Source organism: Chlorocebus sabaeus, chromosome X (assembly GCF_047675955.1).
Source record: "Chlorocebus sabaeus isolate Y175 chromosome X, mChlSab1.0.hap1, whole genome shotgun sequence".
Classification (NCBI taxonomy): domain Eukaryota; kingdom Metazoa; phylum Chordata; class Mammalia; order Primates; family Cercopithecidae; genus Chlorocebus; species Chlorocebus sabaeus.
This window is the reverse complement of record NC_132933.1, coordinates 95,743,355-95,763,721: the sequence shown is the minus strand read 5'-3', so window position 1 is coordinate 95,763,721 and position 20,367 is coordinate 95,743,355. Positions and strand designations below refer to the sequence as shown.

The 20,367-nt window shown below is 37.1% G+C and overlaps 1 protein-coding gene across 2 annotated transcripts in view; it reads left to right on the top strand.

The window, feature by feature from the left end:
* FAAH2 (fatty acid amide hydrolase 2) overlaps window positions 1–20,367 on the top strand; it is a 221,124-nt gene that overhangs the window by 88,839 nt on the left and 111,918 nt on the right. For both annotated transcript variants that reach the window (XM_007991886.3, XM_007991885.3), the window contains 2 exons: window positions 15,315–15,450; window positions 17,608–17,725. In XM_007991886.3, the coding sequence (XP_007990077.1) occupies window positions 15,315–15,450; window positions 17,608–17,725 (254 nt within the window). The remainder of the gene's footprint in view (window positions 1–15,314; window positions 15,451–17,607; window positions 17,726–20,367) is intronic.

The window sequence follows — 20,367 nt, the reverse complement described above, 5'->3', positions numbered from 1 at the left end:
TGGTTCTTGTCTTTGGTTCTGTTTATATGCTGGATTATGTTTATTGATTTGCGAATGTTGAACCAGCCTTGCATCCCAGGGATGAAGCCCACTTGATCATGGTGGATAAGCTTTTTGATGTGCTGCTGGATCCGATTTGCCAGTATTTTATTGAGGATTTTTGCATCGATGTTCATCAGGGATATTGGTCTAAAATTCTCTTTTTTTGTTGTGTCTCTGCCAGGCTTTGGTATCAGGATGATGTTGGCCTCATAAAGTGAGTTAGGGAGGATTCCCTCTTTTTCTATTGATTGGAATAGTTTCAGAAGGAATGATACCAACTCCTCCTTGTACCTCTGGTAGAATTCAGCTGTGAATCCATCTGGTCCTGGACTTTTTTTGGTTAGTAGGCTATTAATTATTGCCTCAATTTCAGAGCCTGCTATTGGTCTATTCAGGGATTCAACTTCTTCCTGGTTTAGTCTTGGAAGAGTGTAAGTGTCCAGGAAATTATCCATTTCTTCTAGATTTTCCAGTTTATTCGCGTAGAGGTGTTTATAGTATTCTCTGATGGTAGTTTGTATTTCTGTGGGGTTGGTGGTGATATCCCATTTATCATTTTTAATTGCGTCGATTTGATTCTTCTCTCTTTTCTTCTTTATTAGTCTTGCTAGTGGTCTGTCAATTTTGTTGATCTTTTCAAAAAACCAACTCCTGGATTCATTGATTTTTTGGAGGGTTTTTTGTGTCTCTATCTCCTTCAGTTCTGCTCTGATCTTAGTTATTTCTTGCCTTCTGCTAGCTTTTGAATGTCTTTGCTCTTGCTTCTCTAGTTCTTTTAATTGCGATGTTAGAGTGTCAATTTTAGATCTTTCCTGCTTTCTCTTGTGGGCATTTAGTGCTCTAAATTTCCCTCTACACACTGCTTTAAATGTGTCCTAGAGATTCTGGTATGTTGTATCTTTGTTCTCATTGGTTTCAAAGAACATCTTTATTTCTGCCTTCATTTTGTTATGTACCCAGTAGTCATTCAGGAGCAGGTTGTTCAGTTTCCATGTAGTTGAGCGGTTTTGATTGAGTTTCTTAGTCTTGTGTTCTAGTTTGATTGCACTGTGGTCTGAGAGACAGTTTGTTATAATTTCTGTTCTTGTATATTTGCTGAGGAGTGCTTTACTTTCGATTACGTTGTCAATTTTGGAGTAAGTACGATGTGGTGCTGAGAAGAATGTATATTCTGTTGATTTGGGGTGGAGAGTTCTATAGATGTCTATTAGGTCTGCTTGCTGCAGAGATGAGTTCAATTCCTGGATATCCTTGTTAACTTTCTGTCTCGTTGATCTGTCTAATGTTGACAGTGGAGTGTTGAAGTCTCCCATTATTATTGTATGGGAGTCTAAGTCTCTTTGTAAGTCTCTAACGACTTGCTTTATGAATCTGGGTGCTCCTGTATTGGGTGCATATATATTTAGGATAGTTAGCTCTCCCTGTTGAATTGATCCCTTTACCATTATGTAATGGCCTTCTTTGTCTCTTTTGATCTTTGATGGTTTAAAGTCTGTTTTATCAGAGACTAGTATTGCAACCCCCGCTTTTTTTTGTTCTCCATTTGCTTGGTAAATCTTCCTCCATCCCTTTATTTTGAGCCTATGTATGTCTCTGCGTGTGAGATGGGTCTCCTGAATACAGCAGACTGATGGGTCTTTATTCTTTATCCAGTTTACCAGTCTGTGTCTTTTAATTGGAGCATTTAGTCGATTTACATTTAAGGTTAAGATTGTTATGTGTGAACTTGATCCTGCCATTATGATATTAACTGGTTATTTTGCTCATTAGTTGATGCAGTTTCTTCCTAGCCTTGATGGTCTTTACATTTTGGCATGTTTTTGCAATGGCTGGTACCGGTTGTTCCTTTCCATGTTTAGTGCTTCCTTCAGGGTCTCTTGTAAGGCAGGCCTAGTGGTGACAAAATCTCTAAGCATTTGCTTATCTGTAAAGGATTTTATTTCTCCTTCACTTATGAAACTTAGTTTGGCTGGATATAAAATTCTGGGTTTAAAATTCTTTTCTTTAAGAATGTTGAATATTGGCCGCCACTCTCTTCTGGCTTGAAGAGTTTCTGCCGAGAGATCTGCTGTTAGTCTGATGGGCTTCCCTTTGTGGGTAACCTGACCTTTCTCTCTGGCTGCCCTTAATATTTTTTCCTTCATTTCAACTTTGGTGAATCTGGCAATTATGTGTCTTGGCGTTGCTCTTCTCGAGGAGTATCTTTGTGGCGTTCTCTGTATTTCCTGGATTTGAATGTTGGCCTGCCCTACTAGGTTGGGGAAGTTCTCCTGGATGATATCCTGAAGAGTGTTTCCCAACTTGGTTCCATTTTCCCCCTCACTTTCAGGCACCCCAATCAGACGTAGATTTGGTCTTTTTACATAATCCCGTACTTCTTGCAGGCTTTGTTCATTTCTTTTTCTTCTTTTTTCTTTTGGTTTCTCTTCTCGCTTCATTTCATTCGTTTGATCCTCAATCGCTGACATTCTTTCTTCCAGTTGATCGAGTCGGTTACTGAAGCTTGTGCATTTGTCACGTATTTCTCGTGTCATGGTTTTCGTCTCTTTCATTTCGTTTATGACCTTCTCTGCATTAATTACTCTAGCCATCAATTCTTCCACTTTTTTTTCAAGATTTTTAGTTTCTTTGCCCTGGGTACGTAATTCCTCCTTTAGCTCTGAGAAATTTGATGGACTGAAGCCTTCTTCTCTCATGTCGTCGAAGTCATTCTCCGTCCAGCTTTGATCCGTTGCTGGCGATGAGCTGCGCTCCTTTGCCAGGGGAGATGCGCTCTTATTTTTTGAATTTCCAGCTTTTCTACCCTGCTTTTTCCCCATCTTTGTGGTTTTATCTGCCTCTGGTCTTTGATTATGGTGATGTACTGATGGGGTTTTGGTGTAGGTGTCCTTCCTGTTTGATAGCTTTCCTTCTAACAGTCAGGACCCTCAGCTGTAGGTCTGTTGGAGATTGCTTGAGGTCCACTCCAGACCCTGTTTGCCTGGGTATCAGCAGCAGAGGCTGCAAAAGATAGAATATTTCTGAACAGCGAGTGTACCTGTCTGATTCTTGCTTTGGAAACTTCCTCTCAGGGGTGTACTCTACCCTGTGAGGTGTGGGGTGTCAGACTGCCCCTAGTGGGGGATGTCTCCCAGTTAGGCTACTCCGGGGTCAGGGACCCACTTGAGCAGGGAGTCTGTCCCTTCTCAGATCTCAACCTCCATGTTGGGAGATCCACTGCTCTCTTCAAAGCTGTCAGACAGAGTCGTTTGCGTCTGCAGAGCTTTCTGCTGTGTTTGTTATTGTTTACTGTGCCCTGTCCCCAGAGGTGGAGTCTACAGAGACAGGCAGGTTTCCTTGAGCTGCTGTGAGCTCCACCCAGTTCGAGCTTCCCAGCAGCTTTGTTTACCTACTTAAGCCTCAGCAATGGCGGGCGCCCCTCCCCCAGCCTCGCTGCTGCCTTGCCGGTAGATCACAGACTGCTGTGCTAGCAATGAGGGAGGCTCCGTGGGTGTGGGACCCTCCCGGCCAGGTGTGGGATATGATCTCCTGGTGTGCCTGTTTGCTTAAAGCCAGTATTGGGGTGGGAGTTACCCGATTTTCCAGGTGTTGTGTGTCTCAGTTCCCCTGGCTAGGAAAAGGGATTCCCTTCCCCCTTGCGCTTCCCAGGTGAGGCAATGCCTCGCCCTGCTTCAGCTCTTGCTGGTCGGGCTGCAGCAGCTGACCAGCACCGATCATCTGGCACTCCCCAGTGAGATGAACCCAGTACCTCAGTTGAAAATGCAGAAATCTCCGGTCTTCTGTGTGGCTCGCGCTGGGAGTTGGAGACTGGAGCTGTTCCTATTCGGCTGTCTTGCTCCGCCCCCCTAAAATTTTTTAGAAAAGGATTGATGTCAGCAAGACTGTTTAGAAGCTCTTTATACTTGTCCCTTTCATAAAATAAGGACAAAAACAATGAATAAACAGCTACATTTTAACTCTATTACTTTAAAATGAATGCTAGAGCACAGCAAAGGAGTAGCAGAGACTCTGTGGAACATGTAGGCTTAGGATGGCTTCATCGACAAGGAAGCAAAGCACTCTGCTGCTGCTACCTTATCTCCTCAAATGGGATTCACTCAGAACTAAGGGGGACTTCCCTCTGCATCATAAAGGGAGAAGGAGGTTTCTAATAGCCCCTATGAAGATCATGGGCATCTGCAGTTCTTCCTGCTGAGGAATCCTGCAGTCCTCACAGATGCTGAGCCAAGTTTGGGAATATGCCAGGATTTTACACAACTGCTTTGTTAAAGGAAGAGCTGACATTTGCCCCCTTTCTTATTTGACCTAAGCTGCTGCTGCACAGTGCCGTCTTATAACTGGAGTCACTGCTATATTGTGTCTTGCTCATGAGGGCAGTAGCCACTGCATCCCTCCATCCCTGAGGTTTTGCATCATTACAGCATGCTCATGCCTGGTAGTGCACCATTACTCAGCCAAACTGTTATGGCTCATTCCCCTTGGGAACAAGCTGCCTAGGAGGTCTTCCTTCTACCCCATTCCAGTGTCTACCATACCCCAACCCTGGCTACTCAAAGCCTGGTTCCAGCAAAACAGCTGCAAATCTAGCAGCCAAATACACAATTGAACCCACTCCTTCCCCCAAATCCAGAGAATAGTTAGTGTTGTGCACGGTACAGAAGCTGAGTACAAAGAGCTAGGCCAGCTCCATGCACCCTCATGCTTTGCCTATGTGGGAGCAGTACACAAGCTGGTGGGCCAGCTCAGCACTCTCTTGATGTGAGAACCAGCCTGGTGTCCTGCCCTAAGGGGAACAGCAGACAAGCAGAAGACCAGCTGTATGCTCTCTTGGCACACAAAAGAGCTTGGTGGCATGCCCCATGGAACAACACACAGATGAATGCACATGCCGTGATCGCCCTCTGTATGTGGAACAGCTTATGTCCCACCCACAGTGGAGCAGCACCAGAGACATTGATGCTCACAAAGACATTGCTGGTGTTGACTACAGCTGAAGGAACTGCATAGAGACTATGCCATTCCACTCACTGGAATCAAAGCCAGCACACCCTACCCAACCAAGCCCTAGGAAACATCAGCAGGCACAAGTATCTCCACATGAAAGACACTTGATAATAGTGGAAATGGTAACCATTCCACCTTATGCATGGGTATTAATATAGGGACACAAGACACTTGAAAAGTCAAGGAAATATGACATTACCAATGAAACACAATAATTTTGTGGTAACTGATGCCCCCCAAAATGGAAATTTCTCACTTTTTTAAAAAAGTAATTCAAAATAATGACTCAAGAAAACTCAGAAATATGCAAGAGTACAGAGACACACAATGCAACAAAATCAGAAAAACAAGTCTTAGTATGAATGAGAAATTGATAAAAGAGATAGATACAATGGAAAAGAAACAAACGTAAATCGTGGAGCTGAAGAATTCAGCCAACGAAATAAATAAGACTGAGAGCTTCAACAGTATACTAGATCCAGCAGAAGAAAGAAGTTTTAAACTTGAGGAATGTGTTTTGAAATAGCCCAGTCAAAAGGAATAAAAATAAAATAATGTAAAAGAGCAAAGAAAACCTACGAAATAGGTGGTACATTATTAATCAAACTTCTGCATTCTAGAGATTTCAGTAGAAGAGATGGAGAAAAGCACAGAAAGTTTATTTAACAAAATAATAGCTGAAATTTTCCCAAATTTTGGAAGAGATATGGATATCCAGATCCATGAAGCTCAAAGGACTCCAAATAGATTCAACCCAAAGAGGTCATCTCTGAGGCCTGTTATGATCAAACTGTTAAGACAAAAAGAATTACAAAAGAAACATCAGAAAATTGTCAAGTCACATATAAAAGAATCTCCATCTGACTAACAGCAGACTTGTCAGCAGAACGCTTGCAGGGCTAAGGAGAATGGGATGGTATATTCCAAGTGCTGGGGAATAAATTGAGATAAAAATGCCATACCCAACAAAACTATTCTTCCAAAATGAAGGAGAAATAAAGTCTTTACCAGACAAACAAAAGTTGAGGAAACTCACCATCAATTATATTTACATTAAATGCTTAAGGGGGTGATTCAGCTGGAAGTAAAAATATAATTACTAACATGAAACCATAAGAAACTATAATAAAGGTAAATTTATTATTAAATTCAGAACACTCCATTATCATAATGTAATATAATTTTTCAAAATCTCTATGAAGGTTAACATCACGAGGTTAAATAGTACCTATAGCTACAATAAGTTGTAAGTAGACACAAAATATTAAAACATGCAAATGGAGATACAAAGTTATGAATTTTAAGAAATCTAGAATGTTTGTATGTGACCAAACTTATTATCAACTTAAAATAATTTATTATAACCATAGGCTTTTCATGTAAGTCTCATAGTAGCCACTAAAAGCAAATTACAGCACATAAACATATAAGAAAGGGGAAGGAATACAAAGTTTATTACTATGGAAAATCCCCAAATGATAAATGTAAAAAAAAAATGAGAAGTGAAGAAAGGAACAAAGGATACAAATAATTTAACAAAATTGCCAAAGCTAGTCCTTAGCAACCAATAATAACCTTAAATGTGAATGAATCAAATTCTACAATTGAAAAATATAAAGTGGATGAATAGATTAAAAAAAAAACATAACCCACCTGTATGCTGCCCACGAGAGACTCATATTACCTGTAAGAGTTCATATAGACTGAAAATGAAGGGATCAAAAATGATATTGTATGCAAATGGAACCAAAAGTGAGAAGTATTTATACTCAGGTAAAATGCACTTTAGATCAACAACTGGGAAAAGAGGTTAAGAAGATCATTATATAATGAAAAGAAGTTGATTCAACAAAAGGATATAACAATTGCTAATATATATGTACGCAACACTGGAGCACACAAATATGTAAAGCAAATATTAGATATAAATGGAGAGGTAGCCTGCAATATAATAATAGTTGGGGACTTCATTCACTTTCAGCAATGGAGTGATTATCTAGGCACAAAATTAATGAAAAATCAGATATAAACTATACTCTAGACCAGGGATCCCCAACCCCCAGGCCATGGACCGATACCAGTCCATGGCCTGTTAGAAATTGGCTGCACAGCAGAAGGTGAGTAGTAGGTGAGTAAGCATTACCACATAAGTTTTGCCTCCTGTCAGATCAGCAGCAGCATTAGATTGTCATAGGAGTGTGAACCCTTTTGTGAACTGAATATGCAAGGGATCTAGGTTGTGTGCTTCTTATGAGACTCTAACTAATGCCTGATGGTGTAAGGTGGAACAGCTTCATCTCAAAACCATCTTACCACACACTGCATGTAAAAATTGTCTCACATGAAACCACTCCCTGGTGCCAAAATGTTTGGGGATCACTGCTCTAGACCAAATGGAACTAATAGACATTTACAGAACATTCCACTCAACAGCTGCACAATACACATTCTTGTCAACAGCACTTGGAAGTTACTCCAGGATACATCATATGTTTGGCCACAAATAAGTATCAAAATTTGTTGGTTTTTAATTTTATTTTATTTTCAACTTTTATTTTAGATTGAGGGAGTACATTTGCAGGTATGCTACAAAGGTCTACTGCATGATGCTAAGATTTGGCATATAATTGAACCTGTCACCCAGTTAAGTGAGCATAGCTCCCAATAGGTACGTTTTTGAACATTGCCCACTTCAAACTCTCCCCAAGCTTATAGTCTCCTGTGTCTATTTTTCTAAACTCTATGTCCATGTGTACACAATGTTTAGCTCCCACTTATAAGTGAGAACATGCAGTATTTGGTTTTCTGTTTCTGTGTTAGTTTGCTTAGGATATTGGCCTCCAGCTCCATCCATGTTGCTGCAAATGAATTCATTCTTTTTTATGGCTGCATAGTACTCTGTGATGTATAAATACCACATTTTCTTTATCCAATCCACCATTGATGGGCACCTAGTTTGATTCCATGTCTTTCCTATTATGAATAGTGCTGCTGTGGACATGCAGGTGCTTGTGTCTTTTAGGTAGAACAATATTTTGCTTTCAATATATACCCACTAATGGGATAATTGGGTTAGATCACAGTTCTAATTTTATTTTTTTTTAGGTTACTTTCAACTTTTACTTTAGAATCAGGGGATACATGTGCAGGGTTTTTAAAAAGGTATATTACATGATGCTGAAGTTTGGGGTATGATTGAATCTGTTACCCAAGTAGTGAGCATAGTATCTGATAGGTTTTCTACCATTAACACTTTCCCTTTTATCCTCACCTTGTAGCCCCCAGTGTCTACTGTTCCTATCATTATGTCAGTGTTTACCCAATGTTTAATTTACACTTATAAGTAAGAAGATGTGGTCTTTGGTTTTTTTAATTTCTGCATTAATCCACTTACAATAATTGCCTCAGGCTGCATTAATGTTGCTGCAAAGATCATAATTTTCTTCTTTTTTGGCTGCATAATATTCCATTGTGTATATGTACCACATTTTTTATACAGTCCACAGGTGATGGATACCTAGCTTGAATCTATGTCTTTCTTATTGTGAATAGTGCTGTGATGAACATATGGATCCATGTATCTTCTTGGTAGAATGATTTATATTGCATTGTGTATATATACCCAGTAATAGGATTGATAGGTGGAATAGTAGTTCATTTTTTAGTTCTTTTGAGAAATCACCAAACTGCCTTCCAAAGAACTGAACCAACTGATATTCCCACCAAATATGTATAAGCATTCCCTTTCCTCTGCAGTCCTGCCAGCATCTGTAATTTTTTAACTTTTTAGTAATAGTCATTCTGACTGGTGTGAGATGGTATCTCTTGGTGGTTTTAATTTTTGTTTCTCCAATAATTACAGTGACGATGAGCATTGTTTTTGTATGTTAGTTGGATACTTCTATGTCTTCTTCTGAGAAGCATCTGTTCATGTGTCTTGCTCACTTTTTGATGGGGTTATTTGTTTATTGATTGTTTTTTTCCAAGTTCCCAAATTGAATATTTTTATTTTTATATTCCAGATCATTTGAAAAATTCTTTTATTAATGGTGACATTTCTTGTTTAATGATTACTTCTCTTCCTAAAGAAAAGTAGTGATAGAATTTTTAACTAATTAATTAATTAGTCTTATTGTGGTAAAATATACTCACCATAAAACTTACTATATTAACCACTTTTAATTTTTTAAACTATTTTTATTACAATAGGTTTTTGGGTAACAAATGGTGTTTGGTTGCATAAATAAGTTTTTTAGTGGTGATTTCTGAGATATTGGTGCAACCATCACCCGAGCAGTATACACTGTACCCAATATATAGACTTTTATCCCTCACCCTCCTTTCACCCTTTCCCTCGAGTCCCAAGAGTCCATTATATCATTCTTATGCATTTTCATCCTCATAGCTTAGCTTCTACGTATGAGTGTAAACTTACGATGTTTGGTTTTTCATTCCTGAGTTACTTCACTTAGAATAATGGTCTCCAATTCCATCCAGGTAGCTGCAAATGCCAATATTTCAATCTTCTTTGTGGCTGAGTAGTAGTATTCCATGGTATATCATGGTATATCATATTTTCTTTACCCACTCATTGACTGATGGGCATTTGGGCTGGTTCCATATTTTTGCAATTGTAAACCATGCTGCTATAAACGTGTGTGCAAGTATCTGTTTCTTATAATGACTTCTTTTCATCTGGGTAGATACGAAGGGGTGGGATTGCTGGATCAAATGGTAAATCTACTTTTAGATCTTTAAGGAATCTCCACACTGTTTTCCATAGTGGTTGTACTAGTTTATATTCCCACCAGCAGCGTAGAAGTGTTTCTTTTCCAATGCATCCATGCCAACATCTATTTTTTTTTTTTAATTTTTTGATTATGGCCATTCTTGCAGGAGTAAGGTGGTATCACATTGTGGCTTTGATTTGCATTTCCCTGCTTATTAGTGATATTGAGCATTTTTTCATGTATTTGTTGGCCATTTGTATATCTGCTTTTGACAATTGTCTATTCATGTCCTTACCCCATTTGTTGATGGCATTATTTTCTTCTTGCTAATTTGTTTGAGTCCTTTCTAGATTTGGGGTATTAGTCCTTTGGCAGATGTATAGATTGTGGAGCTTTTCTCCTGCCCTGTGGGTTGTCTGTTTACTCTGCTGACTGTTTCTTTTGCCATGCAAAAGCTCTTTAGTTTAATTAAGTCTCACCTCTTTATCTTTGTTTTTATTGTATTTGCTTTTGGGTTATTGGTTATGAAATCATTGCCTCAGCCAATGTCTAAAAGAGTCTTTCCGATATTATTTTCTAGAATTTTCATAGTATCAAGTCTTAGATTTAAGTAGGTGATCCATCTTGAGTTGATATTTGTGTAAAATGAGAGATGATGATCCAGTTTCATTATCCTAGATGTGGCTAGCCAATTATTCTAGCACTATTTGTTGAATAGGGTGTCCTTTTCCCACTTTAGGTTTTTGTTTGCTTTGTTGAAGATCAGTTAGCTGTAAATATTTGGGTTTATTTGTGGGTTCTCTATTCTGTTCCATTGGTATATGTGCCCATTTTTAAAGCAGTATCATGTTGTTTTGGTGACTATGGCCTTTTAGTATAGTTTGAAATTAAGTGATGTGTTGTCTCCAGGTTTATTATTTTTTGCTTAGCTTTGCTTTGGCTATGCAGACAGTTTTTTGGTTCCACATAAATTTTACCATTTTTTTTTTTTCTAGTTCTGTGAAGAATGATTGTGGTATTTTGATGGGGATTGCATTGTATTTGTAGATTGCTTTTGGCAGTATGGCCATTTTCACAATATTGATTCTATCCATCCATCAGAATGGGATGTGTTTCCATTTGTTTGTTTCATCTATGATTTCTTTCAGCAGTATTTTGTAGTTTTCCTTGTAGAAATCTTTCACTTCCCTGGTTGAGTACATTCCTAAGTATTTTATTTATTTTGCAGCTATTTTAAAAGGGGTTGAGTTCTTGATTTGATTCTCAGCTTGGTAGCTATTGGTGTATAGCAGAGCTACTGATTTGTGTACATTAATTTTGTATCCTGAAACTTTTCTGAACTCATTTGTCAGTTCTAGGAGCTTTTTGCAGGAGTTTTTAGGGTTTTCCAGGTATACAATCATATCTTCAGCAAACAGTGACAATTTGACTTCCTCTTTACCAATTTGGATGCCTTTTATTTCCTCCTTTTTATCTTAAGCAAACAGTGACAATTTGATTTCCTCTTTACCGATTTGGATGCCCTTTATTTCCTCCTTTTGTCTGATTGCTGTGGCTAGGACTTCCAGTACTATGTTGAATAGAGCGGGTGAGAGTGGGCATCCTTGTCTTTTTCCAGTTTTCAGAGGTAATGCTTTCTATTTTTCCCCATTCAGTATTATGTTGGCTGTGGGTTTCCCATAGATGATGTTTATTACACTGAGGTATGTCTCTTGTATGCCGATTTTGCTGAGGGTTTTAATCATGAAAGGAGGCTGAATTTTGTTAAATGTTTTTCTGCGTCTATTGAGAAGATCATGTGATTTTTATTTTTAATTCTGTTTTTGTGGTGTATTACATTAATGACGCAAGTCATTAACCTGTTTCTATTAAATGATCCTTGCATCCCTGGTATGAAACCCACTTGTTTATGGTAGATTATGTTTTTGATATGCTGTTGGATTCAGTTATCTAGTATTTAGTTGTGGATTTTTGCATCCATGTTCATCAAGGATATTGGTCTGTAGTTGTTTTTCTGTTGTTGTTATGTCCTTTCTGGTTTTGGTATTAGGTGACACTGGCTTCCTAAAATGATTTAGAGAGGATTCCTTCTTTCACTATTTTGTGGAATAGCATCAATAGGATTGGTATCAATTCTTTGAATTTCTGGTATAATTCAGCTGTGAATCCATCTGGTATTGCACTTTTTTTTGGTAATTTTTTTTTTTTATTACCATTTCAATCTCTTTCCTTGTTATTAGTCTGTTTAGGGTTTCTAATTCTTCCTCATTTAAGCTGGGGGAGTTGTATCTTTTCAGGAACTTTTCCATCTCCTCTATGTTTTCCAGTTTATGCTAATAAAGGTGTTCATACTAGCCTTGTGTGATCTTTTGTCTTTCTCTGGTGTTGGTTGTAATGTCTCTTGTTTCATTTCTAATTGAGCTTCTTTGGATCTTCTCTCTTCTTTTCTTGGGTAATCTTGCAACTTGTTGTAATATCATAGAAAATGGTTTGGAAGAATTACTATCTTTTTATATATCTCTTGGCCATTTGGATTTCTGTTTGCAGAAAGCCTTGATAAAATATTTGGCCCTTTTTTATTGGGTAGTTTGTTTTATCATTGGTTAATGCTTTGTTTGTCCTATTTAAGAAACATTTGCCCATCCAAAGCCATAAAGATATTCTCTTATTTTTTTAAAGATGCTTTATTCATTTTCCTTTGGAACTTAGGTTTTCAATCTATTAGATACATGTTTTTGTGTATTGTATGAGTTAAGATTGACAGTTACTATTTTTCTATGTGTACATTGAGTTGTGTCAAAAGTTTATGTGGTAAAGGTTATACTTTCCCAACTGCATTGCAGTGTCATCTTTATTTTAATTCAGGTAACAGCAACAAGAGCAAGTGGGCTGGATATTATTCTGTTTCATTATGTTAATCCTTGTGTCTATATCTACTATAACTATAGTATAACTACAGGCTGTACTATATCTGTACAATCTGTAATAGTATCCCTTTTTCATTCCTGATACTGATCATTTTTGTATTTTTCTCTTTTTGTCTTGATAAGTGTTGTTACGCGTTCATCGATATTATTAATCTTCTCCACAAATAATCATTTAAATATGTGCAGAACATGCAGGTTTGTTACATAGGTATATACGTGCCATGGTGGTTTGCTGCACCCATCAACCAGTAACCTACATTAGGTATTTCTCCTAATGCTATCCCTCCACTAGCCCTTCACCCCCTGACAGGCCCCGGAGTGTGATGTTCCACTCTCTGTGCCAATATGTTCTCATTGTTCAACTCCCACTTATGAGTGAGAACATGTGGTGTTTGGTTTTCTGTTCTTGTGATAGCTCACTGAGAATGATGGTTTCCAGCTTCATCCATGTCCCTACAAAGGACATGGATGTCACATTTTCTTCATCATTGATAGAGAAAATCATCACATCTTTCTATATATCATTGATGGGCATTTGGGTTGGTTCCAAGTCTTTGCTATTGTGAATAGTGCTGCAATTAACATATGTGTGCATGTGTCTTTATAGTAGAATGATTTATAATCCTTTGGGTATATACCCAGTAATGGGATTGCTTTAAATGGTATTTCTGGTTCTAGATCCTTGAGGAATCACCACACTGTCTTCTGCAATGCTTGAACTAATTTACACTCCAACCAACAATGTAAAAGCGTTTTTATTTCTGCACATCCTCTCCAGCATCTGTTGTTTCCTGACTTTTTAATGATTGCCATTCTAACTGGCGTGAGATGGTATCTCATTGTGGATTTGATTTGCATTTCTCTAATGACCAGTGATGATGAGCTTTTTTTTTTTTTCATATGTTTGTTGGCTACATAAATGTCTTCTTGTAAGAAGTGTCTGTTCATATCCTTCGCCCACTTTTTGATGTTTTTGTTTTTTTGTAACTTTGTTTAAGTTTCTTGTGGATTCTGGATACCAGATCTTTGTCAGATGAATAGATTGCAAAAATGTCCTCCTATTCTGTAGGTTGCCTGTTCAATATGATGATAGTTTCTTTTGCTGTGCAGACACTCTTTAATTAGATCCCATTTGTCAATTTTGGCTTTTGTTGCCATTGCTTTTGGTGTTTTAGTCATGAAGTCTTTGCACATGCCTATGTCCTGAATGGTATTGCCCAGGTTTTTTTCTAGGATTTTTATTGTTTTAGGTCTTACATTTAAGTCCTTAATCCATATTGATTTAATTTTTGTATAAAGTGTAGGAGGTGATCCACTTTCAGTTTTCCACATATGGCTAGCCAGTTTTCCCAGCACCATTTATTAAATAGGGAATCCTTTTTCTATTGCCTGTTTTTGTCGGGTTTGTCAAAGACTAGATTGTAGTAGATGTGTGGCATTATATCTGAGGCCTCTGTTCTGCTCCATTGGTCTATATATCTTTTTTGGTACCAGTACCATGCTGTTTTGGTTACTGTAGCCTTGTAATATTGTTTGAAGTCAGGTAGCATGATGCCTCCAGCTTGTTCTTTTTGCTTAGGATTGTCTTGGCTAAATGGGCTCTTTTTGTTCCATATGAAATTTAAAGTAGTTTTTTCTAATTCTGTGAAGAAAGTCAATGGTACCTTGATAGGGATAGCATTGAATCTATAAATTACTTTGGGTAGTATGGCCATTTTTACAATTTGATTCTTGTTATCCATGAGCATGAAATGTTCTTCCATTTGTTTGTGTTCTCTCTTGTATCCTTGAGTAGTGGTTTGTACGTCAAGAGGTCCTTCACATCCCATGTAAGTTCTATTCCTGATATTTTATTTTCATTTTAGCAATTGTGAATGAGAGCTCATTCATGATTTGGATCTCTATTATTGGTATATAGGAATGCTTGTGATTTTTGCACAGTAGTTTTGTATCCTGAGACTTTGCTAAAGTTGCTTATCAGCTTAAGAAGATTTTGGGCTGAGAGATTGTAGGTGATCAAGAAAGGCCTTATAGTTTCACTTAAGTCTTGAAATCTGGTTATCCATCTAGCATATTAAATTGTGAAATATATTATAGGCAGCGGAAATGGCATAAACAAAGTTATAAATGAGCATTAAAATAGCCTGTTCTTTGTGGAAAATTGCAAACAATTTGTTATGGCTTCTGTTTAGGTATCAGGTTGCAGAGAGCTTTGTATACAAGTTAAAGGAATGCTGACTTTATCCTCTAGACCAGTAGATTTGTTAATCTGTATTCTAACTCATCCTCATCCATATAGGCTCTGCAGGCTGTTAGAACCATCGCAGAAAGAGAGAATAGTCTAATAAGTAGGGACCATTTCTCCATCAGAGTAGCTCTGGTTTGGCTGTTTTATATTGAAGTTCTTCGTTGTACTCTATTAGGAAAAAAAATTCACTGCTTTTAAGAAAGCTAATAAAATTGTAAAACTACCACAATGAGATATAAGAAGACCTGAAAAGTTTTAACCAGGAGAAAAAATATTTAAGATAGATTAAACACCATAATGAAATACAACATGCAGATATCATGTCTTATTTTGGGCAGCTAACCTGAGTGTCTAACTTTTCAGGTGTGGTTCCCAACAAAGGTCAGTTTCCCATGGCTGTGGGAGGCCAGGAGTTGTTTCAGTGCACTGGTCCGATGTGCCGCTATGCTGAAGACCTGGCCCCCATGTTGAAGGTCATGGCAGGACCTGGGATCAAAAGGTATGTTCATTTATTTTTATTTCCTCAGACTCTTATCCTGACATTCATTCTCTCTTTGTTTATTAATGTCATAGAGGTAGACTTTCAGTCCTCAAGCAAAGAATTATTGCGGATATTTATGAGAGAGCCTTTATATACTTATATAAGTGGATACCATGATTCACAAGTTGGGAAGATGCCATGTAAAAGTATTTTACTGAGAAAATACAAAGAGAGGCCTTATTTTGGGATGGAAACAGTGAATCTTTTTGTTGTTTATTTGTGAATTTGAGTATAAGGACTATGTGCACTTCAAGTTCAGCCTTTCTGATTCTTCTGCCATCTGTCACCATATACATACTTTCCAATCTCACCTAGGCATCAATGCTGCTTGGAAATCGGTTTCCATAGACAGCATTTTTTTTTTTTTTTTACGTTTTCTATAGCAGTGATTTCAAATTATTTCCATTTCCAGCAAACCTGTGATCTTCTCCTTTCCTTTACCCTCAAGTAAATACTCCCACATTTTATCTCATAAAAAAAAAAAAATGCAATCTATATGTAACTTACTTCAGTTTCTTACCATCACATTTTTCTAGGTCTCCAGCATTCATTCTTTTCTCCTTTTAGAGTGGAGAAAATATCTTTCCATTTTGCTTTAGCATACAAGTAGTTTCAGTTATGCTCTTGATCTTATGTTCTCTTATTCTCTCAGGTCTTTGTTCCACTACTTATCTCACCTTAGTATAACTTTAACCTCTCTCTGTCTCTCTCTGTCTCTCTCTGTCTCTCTCTCTCTCTCTCTCTCTCTCACACACACACACACACACACACTTATGCACCCTTGTCATTATAATTAAACATCCTAAGTGTCTCTCATCTTAAAATGAGACAAAATTTTTTTAGCCGCTTATTCCCCTTAAGCCACTACTCTATGCCGCTTTTTGCCCCATTGCCAGACCCTTTGTGTGAATTATTTATACTCATTGACTCTAAATTCTCACATTGCCATCTCATAAATGAATTCACTACAAACTGGTTTTTACCACCAAAATTATTCTTGCCAAGGTCCCTGAATTTTTTTTTTTTTTTTTTGCATTTTTGCTAAGAATAATGACTGCTTCTCAATACTTACCATTCATTACCTCATTATAACTGGTGGCAGTATTGATTTTACTCCATCATTATTGAAACAAACTCTGCCCTTGGCTCTTGTGATACAATCCTTTTTAAAATTATTGCTAATTTTTGTGGGTACATAGCAGGTATATATATTTATGGGCTACATGAGATATTTTGAAGCAGTCATGTAATGCATAATAGTTGCTTCATGGAAAATGGGGTAGGTATTCATCCCCTTAAGCATTTATGCTTTGTGTTATGGACAGTCCACCCTTTTGATATTGCTCCTTTTCCTTTCATCTGCCTTACTGGCTCTTCCTTCCTTTGTTCATCCCTTATATATTGGTATTCTAGAAGGACCTGGTTTACTTCTCTGTCTTCTTTCTACTTACCCTTTCAGAATGACTCCATCTACCCTTGCCGCTTCAACCATTTTCCATACACAGATGATGCTGAAATCTACCTCTTCAGCTCACTCTTTTCACTTAAGCTAGAGGACTGTCTATTTACTACTACAGGAAGACTGGCCATTTCAGATAACTGAAACTCAATATATCTGAAACTGATATTATTTTTCTTCCAAGCTCCAGAAACCTGATCCACTACTTCAATTCTTGCCCAATCCCAGTGATTGGATGACCAAAATCAACCCAGTTGCTAAAGCCTCATATCCAATTTTTCTCAGTCATTACATCTAAGCAATGCTGAGTCATATTGAAACTACTTACTAATGATTTCTTACATCTTTATATATCTCTCCATCACCATGGTTACAGTTCTAGTTCAGTTTACAATCATTTCTACCATTAACTGCTACCAAAGCATTTTGATTTGTCACGATGTCTACAATTTTGATGCATTTCAAACCATTCTCTCCCCTGAAGCTCAAGTACATTTCTTAAATGCAAATCTAAATTCTAAAGGTATAACACTGTTTCTGGCACACAGTGCTCAGGAAAAAATACTACATTAGAGCTGAAGCTCAGATGTCAGGATTGAACTAGTAAGGATATCTAAATAATTTGTTGACGTCAGTTTCCTTTTAATGCTCCACAGGTTAAAACTAGACACAAAGGTACATTTAAAAGACTTAAAATTTTACTGGATGGAACATGATGGAGGCTCATTTTTAATGTCCAAAGTGGACCAAGATCTCATTTTGGCTCAGAAAAAGGTAATTTTAAATAAAATTTGTTTAAGAATTATTTTTAGTCAAGGAGATGCCATTCTGAACCCTTTGCTTCACTTTCTGCCAAATATTTCTGTGTCAGCATACGGAATTAAGGTTTTCAGAACAGTTGTACTAAGCAATTTTGTGTGTAATTTTTCATGGTTATTTTAGATATTTTATTTTTTAGTAATGAAACGAGTACTTTGAAAATAAAGTATGATAAATCAAATAAATAAATTGCTCAGAGGTAACTGTTATTAATAATTTGGTATGTATCTATCCAGAGATTCTTCTATGCTCATGTGTAGATGTACATTTTAGGTAATTGAGACAACATTATATATGCAATCATTTTAGCCTGAGCTTTATTTTAAAATGATTTTATAATCAGATGAAATAATAAAACAAATTTGTCTTTTTAAAAGCAAAGGTTCATTTGGGAAAGAAGAATAATAAGGGGAACAGCTCTATCAAATTTTAAAAGTAATTTTTAAACTACTACTTAATAATAATACAGATTATTACTTGGAAGCAATGGAATTGTATATCTCAATCCTCAAGGGAATCAGTATAACAACTCACAGTAAGAATCAGGAAAGTGTCTTAGTGAAAGTCGAATAATCTCTAAATTAGAATCATCTAAATAGACCAAAAACCACTAATCAAAATTGTTTTGCAATACTTACGAATTATGAAACATATGTGTAAAAACTAGAAGAAACTTAAGTGTGGTGGAAGATGGCTTTTATATTCTGTCTTTGTTTTGTGCCACCATGAAAAAAATGCCTGTGACTCGATAACTTACAAAGAACGAAAATTTATTTCTCACACATCTGAAGACAGGAAAGTCTAAGATCAAGGTGCTGGCAGGTTCAGTGTCTGGTGAGGGCCATCTTGCTGCATTCTCCAGAAGGGAGAAACATGGCAGAAGGGTGGAAGAGACAGCTGCTAAGGCTGCATGAAGCCTTTTAAGAAATGGCTGTAATTGCATTAACTAGGGGCAGCCCTCATGGCCTAATCACCTCTTAAGGGCCCTACCTCTTAATACTAACGCATTGGCAACACCTGAATTTTGGAGGCGATGCATTCAAACCATAGGTCAGGAGATCGAAGCCATCCTGACTAACACGGTGAAACCCCGTCTCTACTAAACAAAATACAAAAAATTAGCCGGGCCTGGTGGCGGGAGCCTGTAGTCCCAGCTACTCGGGAGGCTGAGGCAGGAGAATGGCGTGAACCCAGGAGGCGGAGGTTGCAATGAGCTGAGATCGCGCCACTGTACTCCAGCCTGAGAGACAGAGCGAGACTCTGCCGAAAAAAAACAAACAAACAAACAAACAAAAACAACAGCAACAAAAACCAAAACGTAAACACAGCATATGTGAATACATTACTGTGTTACTAGATTTGAAAATCATGTTATAAAATTATGCATTTTTTAAAATCTATAGGTACAATGTAATTCATATAAAAACTCAGTGGATTTTTAAATTTCTTTTTGTAATGCTATGGTTTTTGATATTTTCATCATATATCCTATTTTAGGTTGAACTCATTTATTCTGTGAGTTTTTAAATAGCACTCTTTGCATTAGTATTAAAAGAGGAAAAGAGAAAAGTGAGATCTTCATAAGTTATAAACCCAGAAACAGAATTTCTTCCTATATTAACTTTTTACATGTATTAAGATAGCTTCACATATATGAAATAATAATATCTAAAAGAGAGAAATCATAGAAAATACTGTCAATAAAAATGATAGAGGATTATTAACCTTATACAGGCTATAACCCATTATAAGAGAAATGCCACCAGGGACACAGGAAAAGGAGAAAGGTAAATTATAAAAGAAGATATGTAAGTGAATAGTAAAAACACAAGAAATGTTAAGACTTACAAGTAATTAAAGGACGAACTATAGAAAAATTAAGATACTATTCCTCGGTTGCTTGGGTTGATAAACCATAGAATGCTAGTGGCAAAGCAAATTGGTACCTTTCTGGGGAGCTGGAGGATAAATGCAAAATTATGAAGCCAGGTTCAGGAAGACAAAAGTAAGTGAATGGAAGTAAATTACTCACATTGAACTTTTAGTCCATATGAGTTGCTCTCACAGTAGAATTACCTCACTTCCTGTTCTGTAACTTAAGCAAAAATGTTAATAACTTAATGTACAGACTCTTCATTACCAAATTCTCCAGCCAATTTAATATTCTGACCCCAAACCCTTCCCTTTACAATATTAAAATGATATTTTTGCTGGCCTGAAATTCATGCGTATGAAAAGCCAATTTTCCTAAATGGGGTTTTCACTTGTGATACTAACCAAGAGTGTCACTGTTACTGAAACTTTCTCTGCAGTCTCAAAAGTGACAATGTTGCAGACCTCATCACCTGTTGGCATCAAGTAGCAGGGAGAGCTATCATAGAATAGTTTAGCTTGAAATAATACTTTAAAATAGTCACCTGCTAAAAAAAGAGACAGATTGAAATACATGTGAATTCATTTAGGAGTTTCATTTCATATTGGATAATTTTAGAACAGGCTCTAGTGAAGGTTGGTGTATGGAATACAGGGATCTATAATACTGTTGTATGCTTTACCAGTTGATTCAATAAGATAAATTTTATAACCTCAATATTTTT